Source organism: Acipenser ruthenus, chromosome 8 (genome assembly GCF_902713425.1).
Source record: "Acipenser ruthenus chromosome 8, fAciRut3.2 maternal haplotype, whole genome shotgun sequence".
In the NCBI taxonomy this organism is placed as follows: Eukaryota; Metazoa; Chordata; class Actinopteri; order Acipenseriformes; family Acipenseridae; genus Acipenser; species Acipenser ruthenus.
In genome coordinates this window covers 61,085,503-61,107,251 of record NC_081196.1, presented here as the reverse complement: position 1 = coordinate 61,107,251, position 21,749 = coordinate 61,085,503, and the positions used below count along the sequence as shown (strand labels likewise).

The 21,749-nt window shown below is 37.6% G+C and overlaps 1 protein-coding gene across 2 annotated transcripts in view; it reads right to left on the bottom strand.

The window, feature by feature from the left end:
- The window catches only part of LOC117407255 (ephrin type-A receptor 6), a 206,473-nt gene that overhangs the window by 163,608 nt on the left and 21,116 nt on the right, over positions 1 to 21,749 (bottom strand). For both annotated transcript variants that reach the window (XM_034012042.3, XM_034922865.2), the window contains exon 2: positions 13,603 to 13,667. In XM_034012042.3, the coding sequence (XP_033867933.3) occupies positions 13,603 to 13,667 (65 nt within the window). The remainder of the gene's footprint in view (positions 1 to 13,602; positions 13,668 to 21,749) is intronic.

Sequence of the window (21,749 nt, the reverse complement as noted above, 5' to 3'; positions counted from 1 at the left end):
ATCTTAACTGAGAATGCCTTGTGCATTGAACAAATTCACCAGAAATAGTGTTCAGATTTTATATAAATCCATATCTGACCACAAACAGAATGTAGTAAGCATGTGTGCAATAATTAATAGTAACTCATAGCACTTTGTAATCCTAGCCCAGTGCCGCCCTACTCCAAAGGCCAAGGGCCCACAGCAAGAGAAACACTTCCACACAAAGTACACAAGGTTTGAAGCCTACCTGTCCGTTTAGTGCTTCCTAAGAATAAGTCTTAATCGATAGACTAAAGTTTAATCCCAATCACGGATTCATGACAAAATGACCCCCAGGCAGCCTCATGTCTTCATTGCTCTGCCTTCAGGCTATCGCTTGATACAGCACTGTGTATATGTCTTTATTCCTGTACCATAACAAGTATGTTAGTAACAAGCAGTGTGGAGAAGTGGTTAGGGCTCTGGACTCTTAACCAGAGGGTCGTGGGTTCAATCCCAGGTGGAGGACACTGCTGCTGTACCCTTGAGCAAGGTACTTTACCTAGATTGCTCAAGAAAAAACCCAACTGTATAAATGGGTAATTGTATGTAAAAATAATGTGATATCTTGTAGCAATTTTAAGTCGCCCTGGATAAGGGCATCTGCTAAGAAATAAATAATAATAATAAGATCCCATGACATAAATAAAAAACTGGAGCTGAAACAGTAGATCACTGTGAGCTACAGCCAAGCCAAAGGTTTTGCATCACCCTATAGAATTAACCAATTTTGCTTCATAAAGTTGAATGAAATCTGCTGAATAATGTTACGTTAACATATTGAATTACATATAGTGTTGTAGTTTTTCATATATGTAACAAAAAACCAACAAAAATTGAAAAATATGACATTTTGAAATCTAACATGAAATGATGTACTTCTATTATGGCTTTTGCAACATCACATTGTAGTTTCTTTGATTACTTTGAACATCTCAATTATGTTCTTTTTTTTAATGATGTGTCAATCCTAAAATTCTATGTAATGTCAGCAGCAATCTGAAACGTTCATGCAGGTCAATCAATAAAGTCCTATCTTGAGGTCCTTAGGATCATAGCATCGAATCCCAGCTTTATTTTATTATTGTTTCATATTACAAATGACTTTTCTTAAAATAATTATTGGAGTTATAGCCTTTCTTTGAAAATATATTTGAGTTAAGAATAGTGAAGTTTACATTACAGTGTAGCTATTCTGAAACAAAGCACATATGAATAGTGGCTAGTTAAAAATGGAACAAGTAGTAGTGGTATCCTATTGGCACAACTTTAGCACTGCACATTAACAAATCTCTTTTGTGCTATGAGGAACTCTGAATGGAAACATTTAACAAATAATTACATTTGACCATCCTCAGAGAAAAAAAAAAAAAGCAGAGATGACCAGTAGAACACTCCAGTTACATGTGCTGTAACCCCAGATGACCATGATTATGTAAGGAACGTTGGGAAACTTCTGTAATATAATTCTAAATTCTTACAAAATCTCTTTTTAGTGCAACGCTTGTTTAATTAATGGTGAGGTTCTCTTGATGCGTGACATCTGAAATACTAGCATAGCCCCTTCCTAATTACCATACAATGACACCCACTGGCACAGCACTAGATCTTTGTTGTAAAATGGAAAAGGACAGGGTCAAGTGGATTTCAAGTCTCTATTTTTGCTGTAATTATAATCACTGTCATATTAGTGGGTGGTGTGTTTGGCACAGGTCAGCAGTGATAAGCGAGTGCTCTGGGAGTACCAGAATTGCAGACCTGATTTAACCATAAATACAGATTTAAAAACACGAATGCAAATGCTCCATTGTATTCTAACCACTTCACCCCAGCAACAAACAGAGGCACAAGAATCTGCTGATCCAGCTACAAGTGGAGAAGACACTCCCAAGAAATATGCTGATCCAGCTACAAGTGGCGAAGACACTCCCAAGATATCCCTTTGAGAGTGAAGCTTGTTTAATAATTGAAAGTTTTAAATCTGTATTGTTTTTATTTACAACAGCTTTGCAATGCATTTAAATGAGAAATTGTGAAGACTATCATCTGCTTTCCTTTTTTGCTTGGGCGCTTAACTTGAAGTGTCTGAAATTAACAAGGGGAAACAAAAATCCTCAACACCTTGGAAGCATTAGACATATATTACAAAGACTCGCCTCAAGCAATAACATAATGCATGAAGTTCATTGTCTCCACCAGATTACTTGTTTTTATTAATAATAATAATAATAATAATAATAATAATAATAATAATAATAATAATAATAATAATAATAATAATAATAATAATTTGAGTATAAAACTAGCGAGGAACTGCTCAGAACAAAATGTTGTTTCTTGTTAGTTAGATGTGTTTGCCCTTTGCACTGGAATCAGATGTTTTAACAAAGAACAGGCACAAAGATGATATTGTGAATAATGTCACAGTAACGTTTCAGCATAACTTGATGACCTTCATCAATATGCAACACGTTTCATTAATACCAGCTGGAGATCCAGTCCTGCTTATAAAATATACAATACATACCTGCAGCATGTGCAGTACAAATGTTTCCCACTGTGTTAGTGAAATCAACGTCAACTCAGTCTACAGGCAACATCTTGTTGAAAACAACGTGGGGTTGCAATAAGTGACAATGTAGGCTTTGGGGCCCCTGTGAGATACTATATTTCATTATCTGAAAAAAGAGACTGAAAACACACAGCCTTCAACAAATTGCAAGGACAAATCCCTGTGTGTGTTACACACTACATTCTTTCTTGCCAAGAAACATATTTTAGAATGAAAGATGTCGTAACATGCTGTGGCTGGCTCCTGTTTTAAAAAAAAAAACTCCAGAAATGTGGGATACAAAATAAATGAAACATTCAAAGCACTCCCAATAATGGAATATTCTAGTAACATTATTAGGGGGTCCTTAATGATCAAAAAGAGAACATTCCTGAAGGTATCCTACTTGGATCCCTTCATGGGTGAAGTGGTTAATATATAACTGCTGATGTACAATACAGATCCATTAATCACTATACTGAGGCCAAAAGGGTATGTCTGGCATCAATGACTAATAGCAGCAATTGAAACAATATAGATCAAAGCTCTCCAACCTCTGTGGCTAAAAGCCATTTGGACTACAAAGAAGTCCTTATGGAGCCATAAGAGAAACAATATATCAAAGTTTAGTTTACTTAAAAGCTGACTGCAGAAGCAACTACACACACGTTTTAACATCACTTTTGACTGTATGTGCTTCAGCCTTCAAACACTGGTTGTCCTTGCAGTCTTTTCAAACCAGTTAAAAACCTTTAATGGGACACTTTAAGGGAGCTGTGTTGTGGAGCTAAATGCGCCTATGGCTCAAGAGTCATGTATTGGACAGCCCTGATATAGCCCAGCAAATGCCCCTGTACCACGTGATGTCTTCTAAAATGCAATGATAGAATGGCACACTCATGTAGCCATGGAAACATTCTCCAATCATATTTAGAAAAAAAAGTACAAAGCGTATTGTTATCCACAGCAGCGCGACTGCCACTCAGCTGTCCTCCTGCCACTGCATTTCAATGTTCTTTTCATTTCCACTGCTGCGGTCAGTTTCTGCTTACAGAAATGAAATATTTTGGAGCAATATAATTAAACAGTTAATAGGTGGTTGGTCTGATAGCCGGGGTCTCTAGCACAAACCAATCTGTGGCATTATAAGAATGCCTTTGAATTGACTAGGGAGCTAGGGAGCAATTCTGAGTTTCAACATCAGTCTCTCTTTAAAATCATTCATTCCCACACATCTATTATAAGTCTGCGGAACATTTTTGAGAGCCTGGCTCGTTTTGAGAGCCTGGCTCGAGAGTCCATGTCAAGTGTTTCATCAGTAAGCAGTGGTTTTAAGACAGGTGTAGTTCATTTGTCATCTTTTCTGTTATTGTCTAATAACAAAACAGCAGACCTCCATAGAAAACAATGGGGGAGTATTGTCCACTTGTTGTATAATCCCTAATAGATCACGAATGGCAGCTTGAGAAACCAAAATGTATATATTATTAAAATGCATGTGAATACAGGAGTCTGTGAGCTAGTAGCTGTGACAGAATGTTTCTCTGTGGAATAAAGTAGAATTATCCACATGTTGTTATTTTTTCTTAATGTCTCACATTGAGCTCATGTAATGTACAGTACATCTTCACCCCTTTTGCCATTACTCTCTCACCCTATCCCTCGGGATCAGCTTTACCTGATCACCTGCACTTGACATAAAAAATGAAATCCATTTACCTCAAGCCTGTATTGGTTAATATGTGATTACTGAAAATGAATTGCACAGTAATAGAATGACCTGCCCCAAGATAGGAGCAGGAATCAATTGATCCGATGTCATAGGCGACTAGAGGAGATAGGAGAAGTGCCCAGAATAATATCACCTTGTAGTGAGAATACAAAGTCTCTCCTCTATAGCTCCAAGATGGCTGTATAATCTATTACTGTCCATTCAAACCATAAAAGTCACTTGTGTACTAGCATGTGCATCCATCTATCTCGACTGTAAAAGAAAATCTATACTGTTATCACACACAAAATGAGCACGCTGAAAGATACCACTGTTATAAAAAAAACATTTGTATGGGAAAATGGGTCACGGGAAAGCACGTGTACCTTAGGTCGTGTTCGGCTATTAAATGTGTGTGGGATTCAAACGAACATCTGATTTTAGACATTAAAAGGGCCAGTCTTCTTCATCTACAGTGGCTCTCAAAAGTATTCACCCCCCTTGGACTTTTCCACATTTTATTGTGTTACAACATGGAATAAAAATGGATTTAATTAGGAGTTTTTGCCCCTGATCAACACAAAAAAAGGCCATAATGTCAAAGTGAAAAATAAAATCTACAAATTGTTCTAAATTAATCACAAATACAAGGGGGGTGAATACTTTTGGGAACCACTGTAAATGAATTCAAATCTAATGCAGCGCTTTTCAGTGGTAATAACTGTATCCGTGTCAGTGCCTGTGTGGTTGCCGATTGGCACATTACCCCAGAAAGGAATCACTGGCAGCTGCTATCATTTAAAGCTCTGCTGGTTTGAATTTTTCACTTGAGCTACCCATCACCTCTCTTCAAAGTCTTCATCAAAAATGCCATGTGTCCCTGAGATGCTTGGCTTGTTCTGCGTAACAAAAGCGCTGTCATCCCCCCTTCCCCACATGGTCACTCTGGGTACCCAGATTTAGGTCTTCATCAAGTCAGTTTTCAAAGCTCGCAGATCAAACTAAATGCTTGCTTGCTGATAGCTGTCTCTTAAAGTGAGTCCCACTTTCTACTTGTTCATGCATCTCAATTGTGAGGCTCCGTCTGCTCAAGTGACTGAGCTCGCTGGGGGATTTCTCTCAAAGAGTGAGAGAGAACAAAATAAGGAATCTCATTGGAAATTCTACAGAGGAACATATTCATCATTCACATTCCACTGATCAACTTCTTTTGAAGCTGAAAGAGCACAGACAGGGTAACAGCCTGAGTTTGAAACATGAAACGTGTTAGTAGCCTCAATTGAAGTTCAAATCTTCTGGTTTAAAGAATATAGTCAATAACAGTTAAGATTCACTAATCATTAGGGGTATGCAATGGATCTCTGTATTATGGCTCAAATCACTTCATCTTAAACATTGTTTTTTCATTGTTGCAGCTTATCTTAAATGGGTTGTAGATAATGACAGAATGAATAGATAATGACATAAGAAATAACCTTTTAAAAGTATGAAATCCCCAAATAAACCTAATATGAACTAAACAAAAACATTTCACCTCTAGCCCATACATATTCTAGAGCAATCTGTTATTCACCTATAACTAAGACAACTACAATACCAAAGGTTGGTACGCAATAACAACTTGAGACTGTGAACAAAAGGTAAGAAAATGTGACATTTGATCATTGAAGCTGCCAAGGCCACCAAGTTTGCTCAGCAGTAAAGTTTAAATAAAACAAAGTATCACTTTTCAAAACTTTTTACCCACTAGTATATATACATTTACACTCAAATTGGTCTTCAAACAACACGTGTATTCTGTGAACAGCAGCTATAAAAGTGATACATTCAGCTGTCAGAATGTTCTGTGGGTTTTATTTGTTCTTCTTAATGTCTCTTTATTGCCAAGAAACATACTTCAATATTTTATTTTTACCTCCAGACCAAGTGTTATTTTTGTTATGCACCTTGTTAATAAGTTATCAATGTCACTCGAAATCAAAATGACAGCTTTGATTATTATTATAAAACAAATACCTTTCTTGTTTTAGATTAAGATAAAACACTGACACCAGGCCCTTTTCAAAAGCACACAGCCTTTCTGTTGCTTCAGAGCAGAGTCAAATTGAATCACAACCCATTAGAGTATATTTTACCTCTTGAAGTTGCTATTTAGCCAGGAGATTCTTAATTCCACAAGAAAAAAGAATGTGTCACATGGTTCATAATAAAACAATTATATAAAAATGTTTTTTTTGTTGTTTTTTTTTACCTTTACAAGAAGGTCAACTAAACGCACAGATTGGGTCAACTATTGTAACTAGAAACCGGAAAACAGAGCCTGTATTGTTGTTTGAAATCTTGATATTTCTGTTTTTCTTATTACCTTTTCAAGGTGTGGAACTGATTGCTGGATCATTTTTGCAAGAGAGGAATCAAATAGCAAGAAGAAAAAATGACAAGGGGATCCAGAACAGCAGCAACGGCAGCAGCAACAGCAGCTCCCTGAAGCTGAACAGTACCTTTATGCTACAATTGGCCTTGGTGCTCCTGCGGGTTAGGGAGGCAAAACCGGCATGTACTGTTTCTCCTCATCACGCTAGAGTGGACCCTACTGGCCAGGCACCTAGTGAGCTCAGACGGACACCCGCAGGGCTGGCCTTTGTCCTCCAGTCGCCGGATTTCTTTTTTGTTTTTCTTGCGTGTACCCCTGCACTGGTGATTTTTGCAGTGCAGATGGGTTGTCTGTCTTTTGGTGTTTAAATAAATACAGCTAGTAAGACTAATTATAATAACCCTAATTGCTTATTCAGGTACTACCAACTTTCAAACTTGTAAACACTGCCTGGTGCTCTGTTATACTTAAAGTGCTGTTGAATCAGATGTACCAGAGATATACTTTACATTGCATGTCCCTCGGTATGTAGTGGTGATTTTTGTATATTGGCGTTCTGCGAGAGAAATTCTGTAGAGAATTCGAATTATGTTGAAATCCTAATCAATTTGTCCACCTTAAACATTCCCCAACCCCCTCACCCCACCATAAATAAAAACGTTTGCCTGGAGAAGTTTCTTAATTGTTTGATTTTATCCAACATCTGCTTCTAAAATATAAATCTGCAACACGGCTTTCCTGGTCTGGAAAGAGCAGCCTCGTTCGACAACTTAATCAGTCAGACTCTGCCAGCTCTTCTGCTAGGCACGTCTCTGAAGCTGCTGAATGACCCACACGACACAATCATGTTCTCTGGGTTTTCATGGTGTAAAGACACACGAAGACATAGTTCAACCACATCACCACTGGGTCTCTCAGCTGCTTAACTCATCCCCTGTGTAAAGGGCTAAGCAAGAGGCTTTGTCTTAGCAAAAAGGACTGCTGTTTCCAGTTTCATATCAGCATCCCCCATGCTCTGTATGTGGGGCAGCCTATTATAATTCATAGCTGATTCCAAGGGACACCTTTTTGCCCTTGTAATACAGGGAAAAGGTTAATGATGATCTGTGGTGCTGTACCCTGCCCTCCACAAATATGGGATCATGTAATGAGCATTGCATTATGTGCCAGAAAAGAAGTGCCGAGTGTCTGGACAGAAGTCATAAAAAAGGTACATTTCATGGTGGTACTGTTTACTATTTCACATTTTCACAGTTTGCCAGTATGTTTTGTTTTGTTTTTTTCAGTGCTGTTAAAAACATTATATGTTGAAATATAAGTTAAATATTGAGACTTAGCATTATAACTCTCTGACATCTTTTAGATTTCCATTGAAAGTAAAATATAATACTCTTCTATTTCCTCCATTATATTTAGGGCTTCTGTTTTTCGGTTTTTATTAATTGTATTTTTCGGTGCTTATTTTTAGCTATTTTCAAGTTTTATGTAAATCGTTTTTTTTAGGGGCTTTCGTTTTTGATATACTGTGTGAAATTAGTGTTTTCGGTTACTTTCCAAAATGCTTGACCCCTTTTTTTTCTGTCAGAATATATAACAGTATTAACTCAACAGTACTTGCACGCTTAAGTTGTCCCTTCTTTCCTTTGCTGTCTTCCACAATGAAATCCCTATGGTCACGGGCACATTCTTCTGGGGTTTTTGTGTGTAGGCATTTTTTACATTTCGCCACAATTCTGTTTTAAATCCTCTGTATCTTAACTGTAATACAGCTTTAAATCCCGCTAACAAGCCTCCATCCTGATTGTAATCTCATTTTAAATCTTGCAAACAGAGTCTCGAATAGAAATGTAGAAAAGTGCTGTCACTCAGTAGTTGGGGCGGATTTAAAGTATTCAGAATGCATCAATGATAGAAGGCGGGACATTGCCGAGCAGCACTGAGAAATGTATTTATTATAATTTTTGTAGTAGGTTTCATTTTTTAATGGGAAAAGGGTAAAGTCAACATGAAAATCAGAAGCCCTAATTATATTACATTTGTGATATTGAGTTTTATTGTCAGTGTTCTAGGAAAGCTGCTTCTAGTTATATCTGCCTAATATGTTGATTAATTGGTTGAAACCATGCCTGCAAACTTACTGATGACTAGGAATTGTGCAGTGGGGGTAGTGTGTTTTGTGTAAAGTAGTATATTTGAGTATATTGGCCTATATACCATTTTACATAGAGATTTTCACATACATACATACAGTATATACTTTTTTTTTACGATGCGGCCCACCAAGTGGCCAGTCTTAGCTTGAATAGCCCGTGCTGCGAGATTTTTCCTTTTAAACACATTTTCATAACCAAGTAATTCAGCAATCATTTATTTTGCATTAGTGAATCAGTGAATCAAACGAACAAATCTGTTGAATTGATTCACTAAACTGAATGAATCAAACTAATCGAGTCAGTAAAAAGAATCGAACTGCATATCACTAGTTTTCAGTTTAAATAGCGTGTTTATCAGTGGTTAAAGCCTGGTTTCCATATGCACTACTAAATAATCACTTTAATGCACGCACTAAAATTAACGTCCTTTAGTAAATACCATGTGAATACAGCTCATCTCATTATTTATTATTATTATTATTATTATTATTATTATTATTATTATTATTATTATTAGTATTATTATTGTTATTATTGTTATTATTATTATTATTATTTATTTCTTAGCAGACGCCCATATCCAGGGCGACTTACAGTTGTTACAAGATTTTTACATACAATTACATTATTTTTTACACATTATATTTACATACAATTACCCATTTATACAGTTGGAATTTTACTGGAGCAATCTTGGTAAAGTACCTTGCTCAAGGGTACAGCAGTGGTGTCCCCCACCTGGGATTGAACCCACGACCTTCCGGTCAAGAGTCCAGAGCCCTAACCACCTGCATGAATTACAATAAAAATCACATATTCATTCTGATTACCATAGTGTGAAGCACTACATTTAGTGCACGCTATAATATGCCAAGTATCACGCGTGATAATGAATTAAATTGCAACAGTAAATACAGAATCATTAACGTGCACATTAACTGCAATTATCGCGCACCATAAAGTTTAACGTCCTTTCGTAAATGAGGCCCACAGTCCCTTTCAGCATCACAGCTATTGGCACCTTTAGTATCATGTATATGAAATTATATTAGAACTCGATATTAATATCTCTTATTGCCATAACCATTTTGCTGTATTTTTTAGATTTTACTTGGTTTTGGATGCTTCATAATGTTATAGGTTACAATGCTTGTGTACTATAACTGAATAATAAGTAGGCCTGCAAAGTTAAGTTACCATACGAGAAAGGCATTTTGATCTAGAATAAAAAATACAAAAAAAAAATAAAAATACTGTTTTCACTCCAGGGTTTACAGAAGCCTGAAGCTATCTAGGTGGGACTGAAAAACAATCTGCCAGCATTTGTGAGCGGTGTGCATCCCATCTGTGAATGCCTGCAGTGGTTTACACTGAGATGTCCTTGGAGACCCCATAAAGACCTCATCAGTGGTTCTTTCTGACTTTTTAGACATGACAAATGGATAAAACGAGGCCAATGGACTCCGGTAGCAACGTTTGCCCTTGTATAGCTTTGAGTGAAAAGACATTCACACATCCCCACCTTCATATTTTATATTGATATTATTACAACTTCGGAAATGTGGGAATGTATGTACAGTATTGTATAGGAAAATAATTTCCAACACTTGTAGTTTGTATTACGCTAATAACTATTGTGCTAAACATCTGCTTTTAATTATACATAAATATGTCAAATGTCAAGAAATAATGAAAAGCTAATAATTATTATAAACTATGTTCTTTCATGTTTTAAACAATACTTATTAGCTTTATTGTTGAGAAAAATATTAATATAAGTGGTTATAATGCCAACTCAGATTGGAGCTTTTTGCATGGAAAAGATAAGGGTGTCTATACTTTTTGGCACCACCGCATATCAAAGTCAGTCATACTGTTTAATCCTATTGCTGACTTTTAAGGCTCTGCATGGGTTAGCGCCAAGCTATATCTGCCAGCTTCTGGTACCATATACCCCAATGCGCAGACTTCAATCCTATGATTCCGGTCTACTGAAGGTACCAATAACTAATGGGTGATCTTTCAGGGACAGAGCCTTTTCATGTCGAGCCCCAAGGCTGTGGAACGACCTCCCGAAGGTCAAAAGGGATAATGACTCTGTAACCTCTTTTAAATCTAAGTTGAAAACACATTTTTATTCAATGGCTTTTATTGTATGAACAAATTGTTACAGTATGTTTTATTGTTCAGCGCTTTGAGATGCACATGAAAGGCGCTATATAAAATAAAGATTATTATTATTATTATTATTATTATTATTATTATTATTATTATTATTATTATTATTATTACTACTCATAATACAGCTTAGCAGATCCCTTTTAAATTGTGTGGTTGGAATGGGCTCTGCTCACACTTCAAAGGGTTATTTACAAAACGTCTATTAAAGATGTAAAGGTAAAGATTACATGTTTTATACCCTTATATTGCTGTAGACTTGTTAAAACAGTACAGGGAGTGAAGGACAGTCCTACAGAAATGGCAATAGAAATCACAGCATTGGAGCTGACACAGTGTGTTTATCATTGTGCTGAAGAGTCTGCAATCAGTACAACATCCAAGTGATTCTAGTTATAGGATTAATCCTGCTTTAAAATGGCTTAGCTGGCCTTTTTTAAAAGTTTGAAATCATACTGAAAACAGTGATTAAGCCTATATGCTAGACACTATAATGTTGATTGATTTTTCACCAATTACAGGCCTGACAGGGTTAATGTGTTGCACTCTGATCTCTAATGAGAAATTAACTTCTGATGAGGCTCTTCTAAATAAAAATCCTATGTCAATTGCAAGTCATTTTGGTACTGTATTATTAAAGCAAATGTGAAACAAAGTGAAGGGTGATTTAACTTGGGGCCTTGCAATATTAGTCATCTATTCTAATGCATTCTGCATACCTCCGGGACACAATTTATAAAAGATTTGTTAGCCTTTAAAAGGACTGCATAGTTGCTTTTGAACAGATGAAATCACAGGTTTAATTCAATGCATTGAGTCCAGTGATAGATCTAAAGTTATGGTAGCCGTATTAGTCCATTGATGATAGATACAGAGAAGGAGACGTGATACCTTTTATTGGAGTAACTAAACAAAAATGAATCACCAGCTTTCAAGACCTCAAAGGTTTCTTCTTTATTCTTTATTTTCGACCCCTGTTACTAAAGATGTCTAGACTGTGTCTAAAATCCAGAGTTTAGCAGAGCTGTCTGTTTAGTAACAACAAACAGGGTTAAACAAAAATGTGTGTCAAAGTTGTTTATTACGTTTTGTAACAGTAACAATTGTGTTTTTTTTTTTTTTTTGCTTTGTTTCGTTTTATTACAAACATGCTGCTAATTGCACAGACTGGCATGGGGTGTGTTGAATATTGTCACTTCTTGGTGAGTTGTTAGTCCTGAGGGAGAGTCGAGTGCCTGCAACCAACCAAGAAGTGACAATATCCAGCACAACCCGTGCTCTCAGGTGCCTTATTTATTTTATAAAACTGATTTATTGATGTTTTAAAGAAAGGAGAAAGTTTATAAAGATTTATTAACATTTCACGGTGTAACGTTCCACAACAGAAAATAGTCCCTATAAACTAAAATAATATTCAGGTAAAACATTTACATTCTTTATTGTTTTTGATTAATAAATGCAATTCATATATATATGTTTTTAATAAATATCAATAAAAACATTGCTTAGTTGTGTTTTAGTTAATTTGTCTTTATAGACATTCATTTGAATAGCTAGTTGTACAGTTATTGACGTAACTGTCAGTTGCTGCAGAAGGAGGCATTGAAGTGCTGGAGAAGGATTTGCTTTTATCTAATCTTGTTTGTTTTTTTGGCGATGGCGTGGAGTGTTCCCCTGACAAGATATTGCTCCAGTGCTTTCTATTTTCTAGCGAGGGCGTCCAGTAACTCTGCAGGGAGGCCTCGGATCTGTGACCGTTGATGGATATCATTTCTCTCACTTGCAGTCCAGAGTTGGACAGTCTTTGTATTAAGGTACTACGGATGCTATGTTACTGTAAATGTGTGAGGTGCCTGCCTTCCTGCATATTCTGGATATCATTGTTGCCAGATAATTCACTCCCATTGGCTCTAGAGTATATCACACAGTGCAGCTTCATCCCCTTCTTTTATTTCAGTAAAAGGGTCTGATTCGTGGAAACTGTAACTTAAGTTCACTCCCAAAAGGATTTCTCTGAGAAACCGCAAACTGGAAAGCCGCACAGTTTTCGTAGCTTCTCAGAATGTACATCTGCCTCAACATTAGGGTTAATCTACCCGCTTGTTCCAACCACGTTCTTAATTACTCAAGTGAACAATTAAAGATGTGGATGGAACAAGCCCTTGGACTGCTCGATTGAATAATGAATGGTATTGTTGGAATAAAGTCTTGGACTGAAAGAACCACAGTCCTGTGTGTATTAACTACACATTTCTAGCAGTTACAATACTTATTCTTCCTCAAACACACACCGCTATAGACGTGACTCACATTTTGTGAATTGATGCTAGCGATTGGAAATGTTTGTGCTCTGCTAAACAGCTTGGGTCCTTAACAATGTTTAACTAGGGGGGATGCCCTTTCCAAAAATTTCCCTCTAGCATATTTGATAAATTACTTTTCATCAACTAAATATGTAAATCACATTCATCCACAGCTCTAGTCTGATCACCTTTGCTCAATAGTTTTCCCCACCCTGCAACAGCAAAATGCAAATCCCCACATTCACATTCACAGATTTTTGGCAGGTTGCTAGGTGCAGGTGCAAAGAAAATGACATGGATCTTAGTCTTACCCCATTTAATGGGTATGTTTTCCATCCAAGCTCTCCCAGCACAGACGTGGTATCAAGCAGCACAACTGGAAACAAAAGAAATAACATTAGCATGTTTTAAAAGCACAGTAACAAGCCATTTAAATATCTACCCTGGGCTCAATTTGGTTTCTCAGATTACATTTTACAGAAGGCGTTTTTAGCAGCACCCGCAAGGTGTCCTTGGTGTTTGTCCTTGCAAATAAACATGATACCAAAGAAGACTTGGTTCTTAAGAAACTATTTATTCCAGCATAATTGTGTTACCCCAAATTGTTTTTTTTAAATCTGCACTGGGAGAATGATATCCTTTTTTATTTTATATTTATTGTCCACAACACATTTTAAGAATGCATAATGTGCATGGTAATTTTCTGAAGCAACAAGTGTAATATTAGTTTATGTTAAATGTACTTAAAGTGACACTATCCAAGGACAAAAAAAAGTATTGCATGCTTTAATGTTGAAGGAGTTGAGCTAGATAAGCACATGGGCTTTTGTATGTGGGATCTTTTTAGATAAAAGAGTTGAAGAGTATATTAAAATCTGTTATAAATATGGGGCAGAATTCTGCCAAAAGCATTTGTAATATTTCAATTGTATTAATCTACTCCTGATTTGGTATTCTCAGTAGATTGTTATAGGAATTAGTAAAACAACATATTACTAGACCATCTAAAATGCATCTAACGAAATGTTTATTCGCATAATTTAAAGACCCATGCAGAGCAACAACTACAAACGAGCATTCATAATGAATAAGGCAATTTCACAAATCATTTTGCTGTTAATTGTTATTTGGGAAGTATATCAAATATATGCATTGAATCAGCTCCTGGCTACAGTAGGGCAGTGACAACTGTCAATCTCAAGGTTGAGAACCAATCAGTCTCATAACAAGCAGAGGAAATTTAGCAAATAAAATGGAACAGGGCTCTTCAAGATGTGTAAATGTAAATGAGGTATTTGGTAATAAAAAATGTGCTTATGCAAGCTTAATAATTAGAAAGTACTAATATGGTCTGCAAAATCTGTGTTGCAATCCATGGAAACAACTGGCAGCATAGGGTACTAATGCTTATGTACAGGGCTTATCCATATTCTGTGTGGCATTACAGCGAACCCGCTGGGAGAATAGGGTACTGATGCTTACGTATAGGGTTGTGACGGGGTACACCCAGCCCGTGTTTATTTTGGATTATTGTTATAATAGATGTACTGTGTTGTCTTTGTTTTAAAACAATGTTTTGTTATTGTTGTTTCACAGCATGGATGGGGTTTCAATTCCCCATACAGATAAACTAGTGAGAATGCGTGGTCGGCAGCGAATGGTTTATTGTCAAAGTGTCTGTTGACCACGCATATGAGAAACCCTGTGCAGAATGTGCTTGAGGGATAAACTAGGTAATTGATAGCCTGTTGATCCCTTTTGCTTTTGCTGACCAGGGTTGGGTTGTTCTTTCTGCTCCATCCTATATCCAGATTATAATTTCTCCCTACACCCCTCCCGCCCCCTCTGCTCCTCCACCACTAGCAGATTAGCTGTCCCCCCCTTCGTCCCCCGCTTCCAGAGCCTGCTCCTTCTCCACCCTTGCCCCTCAGTGGTGGAACAACCTACCCACAGATATCAGGACTGCTCAGTCCCTGACCACCTTTCCGGTGTCTCCTCAAGACACACCTATTCAGACAGCATCTGTAAACCTCACAGCTTTCCCACATATTGGACTATATGGCACCCAATTGTACCAGTACTTGCATCAGCTTGCACCTGCTCTTGCACTGAACTGCTCCATACTGTGCCGTATTCTACTTCTGCTCTTAATTATATCTTCTTCCTGTATCTTGTATTTGACTTTACTCTTACAGGTATCTGTATTCACGTTTTTTGTAATGGCTGTTATTGACATCATTCTCATCCAGTCCTCGTACTTACTATGTGCTCATACTGGACTTTACTCGTATAAGCAAATAGCTTTCATATAAGTTAACAGCTCTTAGTTGAACCTGCTCCACAAAGGTCACAAATTGCCAGTATGTAAAATGTTTCCCATTCCTGTATTTATAAATTCCTTTACCAAACTTACAATTAGTTCACAACTTACCATTCTGTTCACAATTTCTTTTTTTCTCTGCAGCACTTGGGGCATAATTTGTTTTGGATCCTCATTAGTAGATCACTTCTGCTATTAAAATGATTTGCCCACATTTTGCCAGCCTATAATCCAAACTGAAACTGACAGACCGAATTAAAATCAGTTTGATCTCAGTCTGCAACAGGTGGAAACAATTGTGGCTGATTTCAATAGGCTTTCAACTTGGTTGTTGTGGAATATGAACAGAGAGCACTTCACCCTGGGTTTAAATAGCATTATATATGTTATGGACCGTTGCCGAAATCGGGCAGTTGTCATAATGCCCGGGCAGTTGGCAAAGTGCCCAGCTGCAGCGGGCAGATGCCGAATTAGCTTCGAATTGTATGTAATTTCGCCCGGGATGATGGTGAAGAAAGACTTTAGTGCGCCCTGTTGTAACAAATGAAAGGCTAATGGAAAGTAACACAGCAGTGTTCATCCTCTGGGTATCTACTGCAGTTCTAAATAATAGTTTGTCAGTCAAATAACTTTATTTAATCATTAGCCTGACTGAATTGTTTATATTTATTTTTAGTTATTTATTTTAATGAAATGCTGAGGCAAATGTCTAATTGTCTGAGATCTGATGTCAACTAATGTTAGACATTAAATAATATTGTTTTAATGTGTAAAAAATATTTTCTACAGAACGAAAACTAAACTTTTTATAAGAAAATGTTTTCTTTTGAGTCAAATTGTTGTAGGTATTTCTAAATAAGAGAAATACAAATTTTATGCTGTTGATTAATGATTAATTAATGTTGCTATGATAAATTAGTTTTGGCGCTGCATTCTTCCTGTATTTTAACTATGTTTAACTGGGTGGCTTTTACACATTTAAACTTAACTGTGGTTATTAGTCTCTGATATTGCATGATCTCTCATTCAAACAACGCAACTCTGCTCTGAAATGTGTATTGTATTACTGCAATAACGATAAAATAAAACATTGTTGCATTTTATTCTGGACTTACTCTAACCTCTATATCTAACCAATGATGAAAATAGACGGTGCAATAATATTTTGTTTAGTTCCGTTGCTATAGCGTTGTCAGGAAGTATTTAAGTTATTTAAATATACATTGTAACGGGTGGCTTGGTGGCGCTTAAATGTATTATACTGTATCTGTTAAAAATCTTTCTTCCAGGTGGCTGTGGGCAGTTGACCAGCCAGGGCAAAATGTCATAACATTCGAAGCTAATTCGGAATCTGCCCGCGGCAGCTGGGCACTTCGCCAACTGTCCGAGCATTATGGCAAGTTAAAAGTCTTTCTTCGCCATCAGCCCAGGTGGCTGTGGGCAGTTGATGAACTGCCCGGGCAGATGCTGAAATGACATAAAATTCAAAGCTAATTCAGCATCTGTCCACTGCAGCTGGGCACTTTGCCAACTGCCCGGGCATTACGGCAACTGCCCGATTTCAGCAACGGCATTAAATATGTTTATTGTAAGTTAAACAGTCAAAATAAGTGAACAAGTGCAAAGTGGGTTTTTAACAGTTGATGTAATTACAGAACTATGGAACCCTGTGCCTTGTTCTGATTCGCTGTGACTGTTATGAGTTCTACATATAGTTCCTCAAGGCATATTCACAGTAAGTGTGATCACCATTCCTGTCATTTTTGCTGACTATAAATAAGTCATTTCTGGTCCACCTGGGCTGTTTTATATAAATAAATAAAAAAATTGCCCATCAGCACTTTGAAGGCTGACCACCAAATCAATGCTCATTGGACGTGATTATGCTTGAAATATGTCTGGGGAATTTGGGAATGGAACATATGCAGGGTCTGAATAATTGAAGAACCGAAGAATTAAGAGAACTCCTTGGGGTATCAATTATATTTCACAGGTGTTATATAAATCATTTAAATAAAAAGCTTGGGAGAGCATCCAAGACCTTTTGCTGAACTTAATAAGATTGTTATTAAACAGATGTGTGCCTTATGGCACCTAAAAATGTTTTGACATAGATTCTGGAAAGGAATATTCAACTGTAAAAATCTTTACAAATGGTTAACATCTCTGAACTAGAAAGTTGAGTCCAGTGCACACATCTCAACATGTTATTGATGAACGAATAGAGGTCAACAAAAAGGGTCTTCCCTGTCATCTTAGTGCACTTTGATGATTTAAGTGATAACGATAGGGCACATTGGGTGTAAAAGGAGATCATATCGGAGACAGAATCAAGATTTCTATCAAGGGAAGGAGACAGTTGTCTCTTAGTACACTACAAGTAACCATTAGTTATGGCTGTTATATGACAAGTGCTTTGGTCTTTCCTTTTTTATGTTCACAGATTTTTTTAAGTCTGTTCTGAGCCTGACAGTTAAAGATTGTTACTCCCTGGCTTTGTAACAGAGATCTGTGCTGGTTTTCTGAACTGACCATACTAGTCTTCTGGGTATTAACCTAGGACCACTGGACATCATTTACAATAGGTCCCTACAAATCAGTTTTTGCCACTGCCATTTAGTGCCACTCTCCCCACTAGACTGCATACATTTGTAAAAGTAAATGGTGTATGCAGCATTGATAAACTTTGATCATAGTAAGTGTGGAAATGGCCATTTATGATCTCTCCATCTCTATTTAACCCTATTATGGATGATGAATGTGTCATTTCCTGGGTCTCATGGGATTCATCTATTTTTGATCTTTATCAATAAAACATGTCAAATTCCTGAGGCCACTCATTTTTCAAGTCCTGCTAAGTTAAAGCAACAGAGCTAATTTTCTTCTTAGGGTCTCGATTCCACAAGTCATTTCATGTTTCACTACAAGTTTAATGAATGATTCTGCCAAAAGCTTTGGTTTTTACATGTCTAAACTACAGGTACCATTTGTCATCTTTGTTTCCACTCAGGCATAAACATTCAAGTAATATCTATTTCACATTATAGCATACCTGTTATAAACATTATGATGTTAAACATTTTCTATTCTATTCTATTCTATTGTACATGTCATGTACTTTTAGATTCCTCATACTAATTTCAAGTACTGTAAAAATCATTGTATAGGTCACACTGGCGTAAAAGCTGTTCCCCTCTTTTTGATACTTTAATTTTAGGAAAACACCTTTTTTGTGTCTATGGCGGTGAAACCCCACCCCTCTGTGTATTTTGTGTTTTATGTGGTGTTTTATTGTTTTTATGTATGTATGTAGTGGTGCACGGAGTGTGGGTTATGTAGCACGGGTGATTTAAAATGTATATTTGTATTTAGGCACAGGGATTGCACAAATGAGTTCACGTGCAGAGTAAAGTGTGTATTTGTATGTGGCCACAGGGATTGCACAAATGAGTTCACGTGCAGAGTAAAGTGTGTATTTGTATGTGGCCACAGGGATTGCACAAATGAGTTCACGTGCAGACTGTATAAAAGGAGCATGAATCACTCACTCAGAGTTGGGTGTTTGGTGAGGAGAGAACAAGAGTTGAGAGGTAAAGAATGAATTACAATTGTATTCATGCTGACTTTAAATCAGCACATTACTTGTGTGGGGTTTGCCTCATCATGTTTGTTTGGGGTTTGTCTCATCATGTTTGTTTGGGGTTTGTCTCACCGTGTTTGTTTTGGGTTTGTCTCGCCGTGTTTGTTTTGGGTTTGTCTCACCGTGTTTGTTTTGGGTTTGTCTCACCGTGTTCGTCTCACCGTGTTTGTTTTGGGTTTGTCTCATCGTGTTTGTTTGGGGTTTGTCTCACCGTGTTTGTTTTGGGTTTGTCTCACCGTGTTTGTTTGGGGTTTGTCTCATCGTGTTTGTTTTGGGTTTGTCTCACCGTGTTCGTCTCACCGTGTTTGTTTTGGGTTTGTCTCATCGTGTTTGTTTGGGGTTTGTCTCACCGTGTTTGTTTTGGGTTTGTCTCACCGTGTTCGTCTCACCGTGTTTGTTTTGGGTTTGTCTCATCGTGTTTGTTTGGGGTTTGTCTCACCGTGTTTGTTTTGGGTTTGTCTCACCGTGTTTGTTTTGGGTTTGTCTCACCGTGTTTGTTTGGGGTTTGTCTCATCATGTTTGTTTTGGGTTTGTCTCACCGTGTTCGTCTCACCGTGTTTGTTTTGGGTTTGTCTCATCGTGTTTGTTTGGGGTTTGTCTCACCGTGTTTGTTTTGGGTTTGTCTCACCGTGTTTGTTTTGGGTTTGTCTCACCGTGTTTGTTTGGGGTTTGTCTCATCATGTTTGTTTTGGGTTTGTCTCATCGTGTTTGTTTTGGGTTTGTCTCGCCGTGTTTGTTTCATCGTGTTTGTTTTGGGTTTGTCTCGCCGTGTTTGTTTTGGGTTTGTCTCACCGTGTTTGTTTTGGGTTTGTCTCACCATGTTTGTTTTGGGTTTGTCTCACCGTGTTTGTTTGGGGTTTGTCTCATCATGTTTGTTTTGGGTTTGTCTCACCGTGTTCGTCTCATCGTGTTTGTTTTGGGTTTGTCTCGCCGTGTTTGTTTTGGGTTTGTCTCATCGTGTTTGTTTTGGGTTTGTCTCGCCGTGTTTGTTTTGGGTTTGTCTCATCGTGTTTGTTTGGGGTTTGTCTCATCGTGTTTGTTTTGGGTTTGTCTCACCGTGTTCGTCTCACCGTGTTTGTTTTGGGTTTGTCTCATCGTGTTTGTTTGGGGTTTGTCTCACCGTGTTTGTTTTGGGTTTGTCTCACCGTGTTCGTCTCACCGTGTTTGTTTTGGGTTTGTCTCATCGTGTTTGTTTGGGGTTTGTCTCACCGTGTTTGTTTTGGGTTTGTCTCACCGTGTTTGTTTTGGGTTTGTCTCACCGTGTTTGTTTGGGGTTTGTCTCATCATGTTTGTTTTGGGTTTGTCTCACCGTGTTCGTCTCACCGTGTTTGTTTTGGGTTTGTCTCATCGTGTTTGTTTGGGGTTTGTCTCACCGTGTTTGTTTTGGGTTTGTCTCACCGTGTTTGTTTTGGGTTTGTCTCACCGTGTTTGTTTGGGGTTTGTCTCATCATGTTTGTTTTGGGTTTGTCTCATCGTGTTTGTTTTGGGTTTGTCTCGCCGTGTTTGTTTCATCGTGTTTGTTTTGGGTTTGTCTCGCCGTGTTTGTTTGGGGTTTGTCTCATCATGTTTGTTTTGGGTTTGTCTCATCGTGTTTGTTTTGGGTTTGTCTCGCCGTGTTTGTTTCATCGTGTTTGTTTTGGGTTTGTCTCGCCGTGTTTGTTTTGGGTTTGTCTCACCGTGTTTGTTTTGGGTTTGTCTCACCGTGTTTGTTTTGGGTTTGTCTCACCGTGTTTGTTTGGGGTTTGTCTCATCATGTTTGTTTTGGGTTTGTCTCACCGTGTTCGTCTCATCGTGTTTGTTTTGGGTTTGTCTCGCCGTGTTTGTTTTGGGTTTGTCTCATCGTGTTTGTTTTGGGTTTGTCTCGCCGTGTTTGTTTTGGGTTTGTCTCATCGTGTTTGTTTTGGGTTTGTCTCGCCGTGTTTGTTTTGGGTTTGTCTCATCGTGTTTGTTTTGGGTTTGTCTCACCGTGTTTGTCTCATCGTGTTTGTTTTGGGTTTGTCTCACCGTGTTTGTTTTGAGTTTGTCTCACCGTGTTTGTCTCATCGTGTTTGTTTTGGGTTTGTCTCACCGTGTTTGTTTTGAGTTTGTCTCACCGTGTTTGTCTCATCGTGTTTGTTTTGGGTTTGTCTCACCGTGTTTGTCTCGCCGTGTTTGTTTTGGGTTTGTCTCATCGTGTTTGTTTTGGGTTTGTCTCACCGTGTTTGTTTTGAGTTTGTCTCACCGTGTTTGTCTCACCGTGTTTGTTTTGGGTTTGTCTCACCGTGTTTGTTTTGGGTTTGTCTCATCGTGTTTGTTTTGGGTTTGTCTCATCATGTTTGTTTAGGGTTTGTCTCACCGTGTTTGTTTTGGGTTTGTCTCATCGTGTTTGTTTTGGCTTGGACTCACTACGTTTGTTTTGGGTTTGTCTCACCGTGTTTGTTTAGTGTCTGTCTGTTTTGGCCAATGTGACATTTATTATAGTGTCTCAGTGTTCTGTTTTGTTTATCAATCTTTTATTT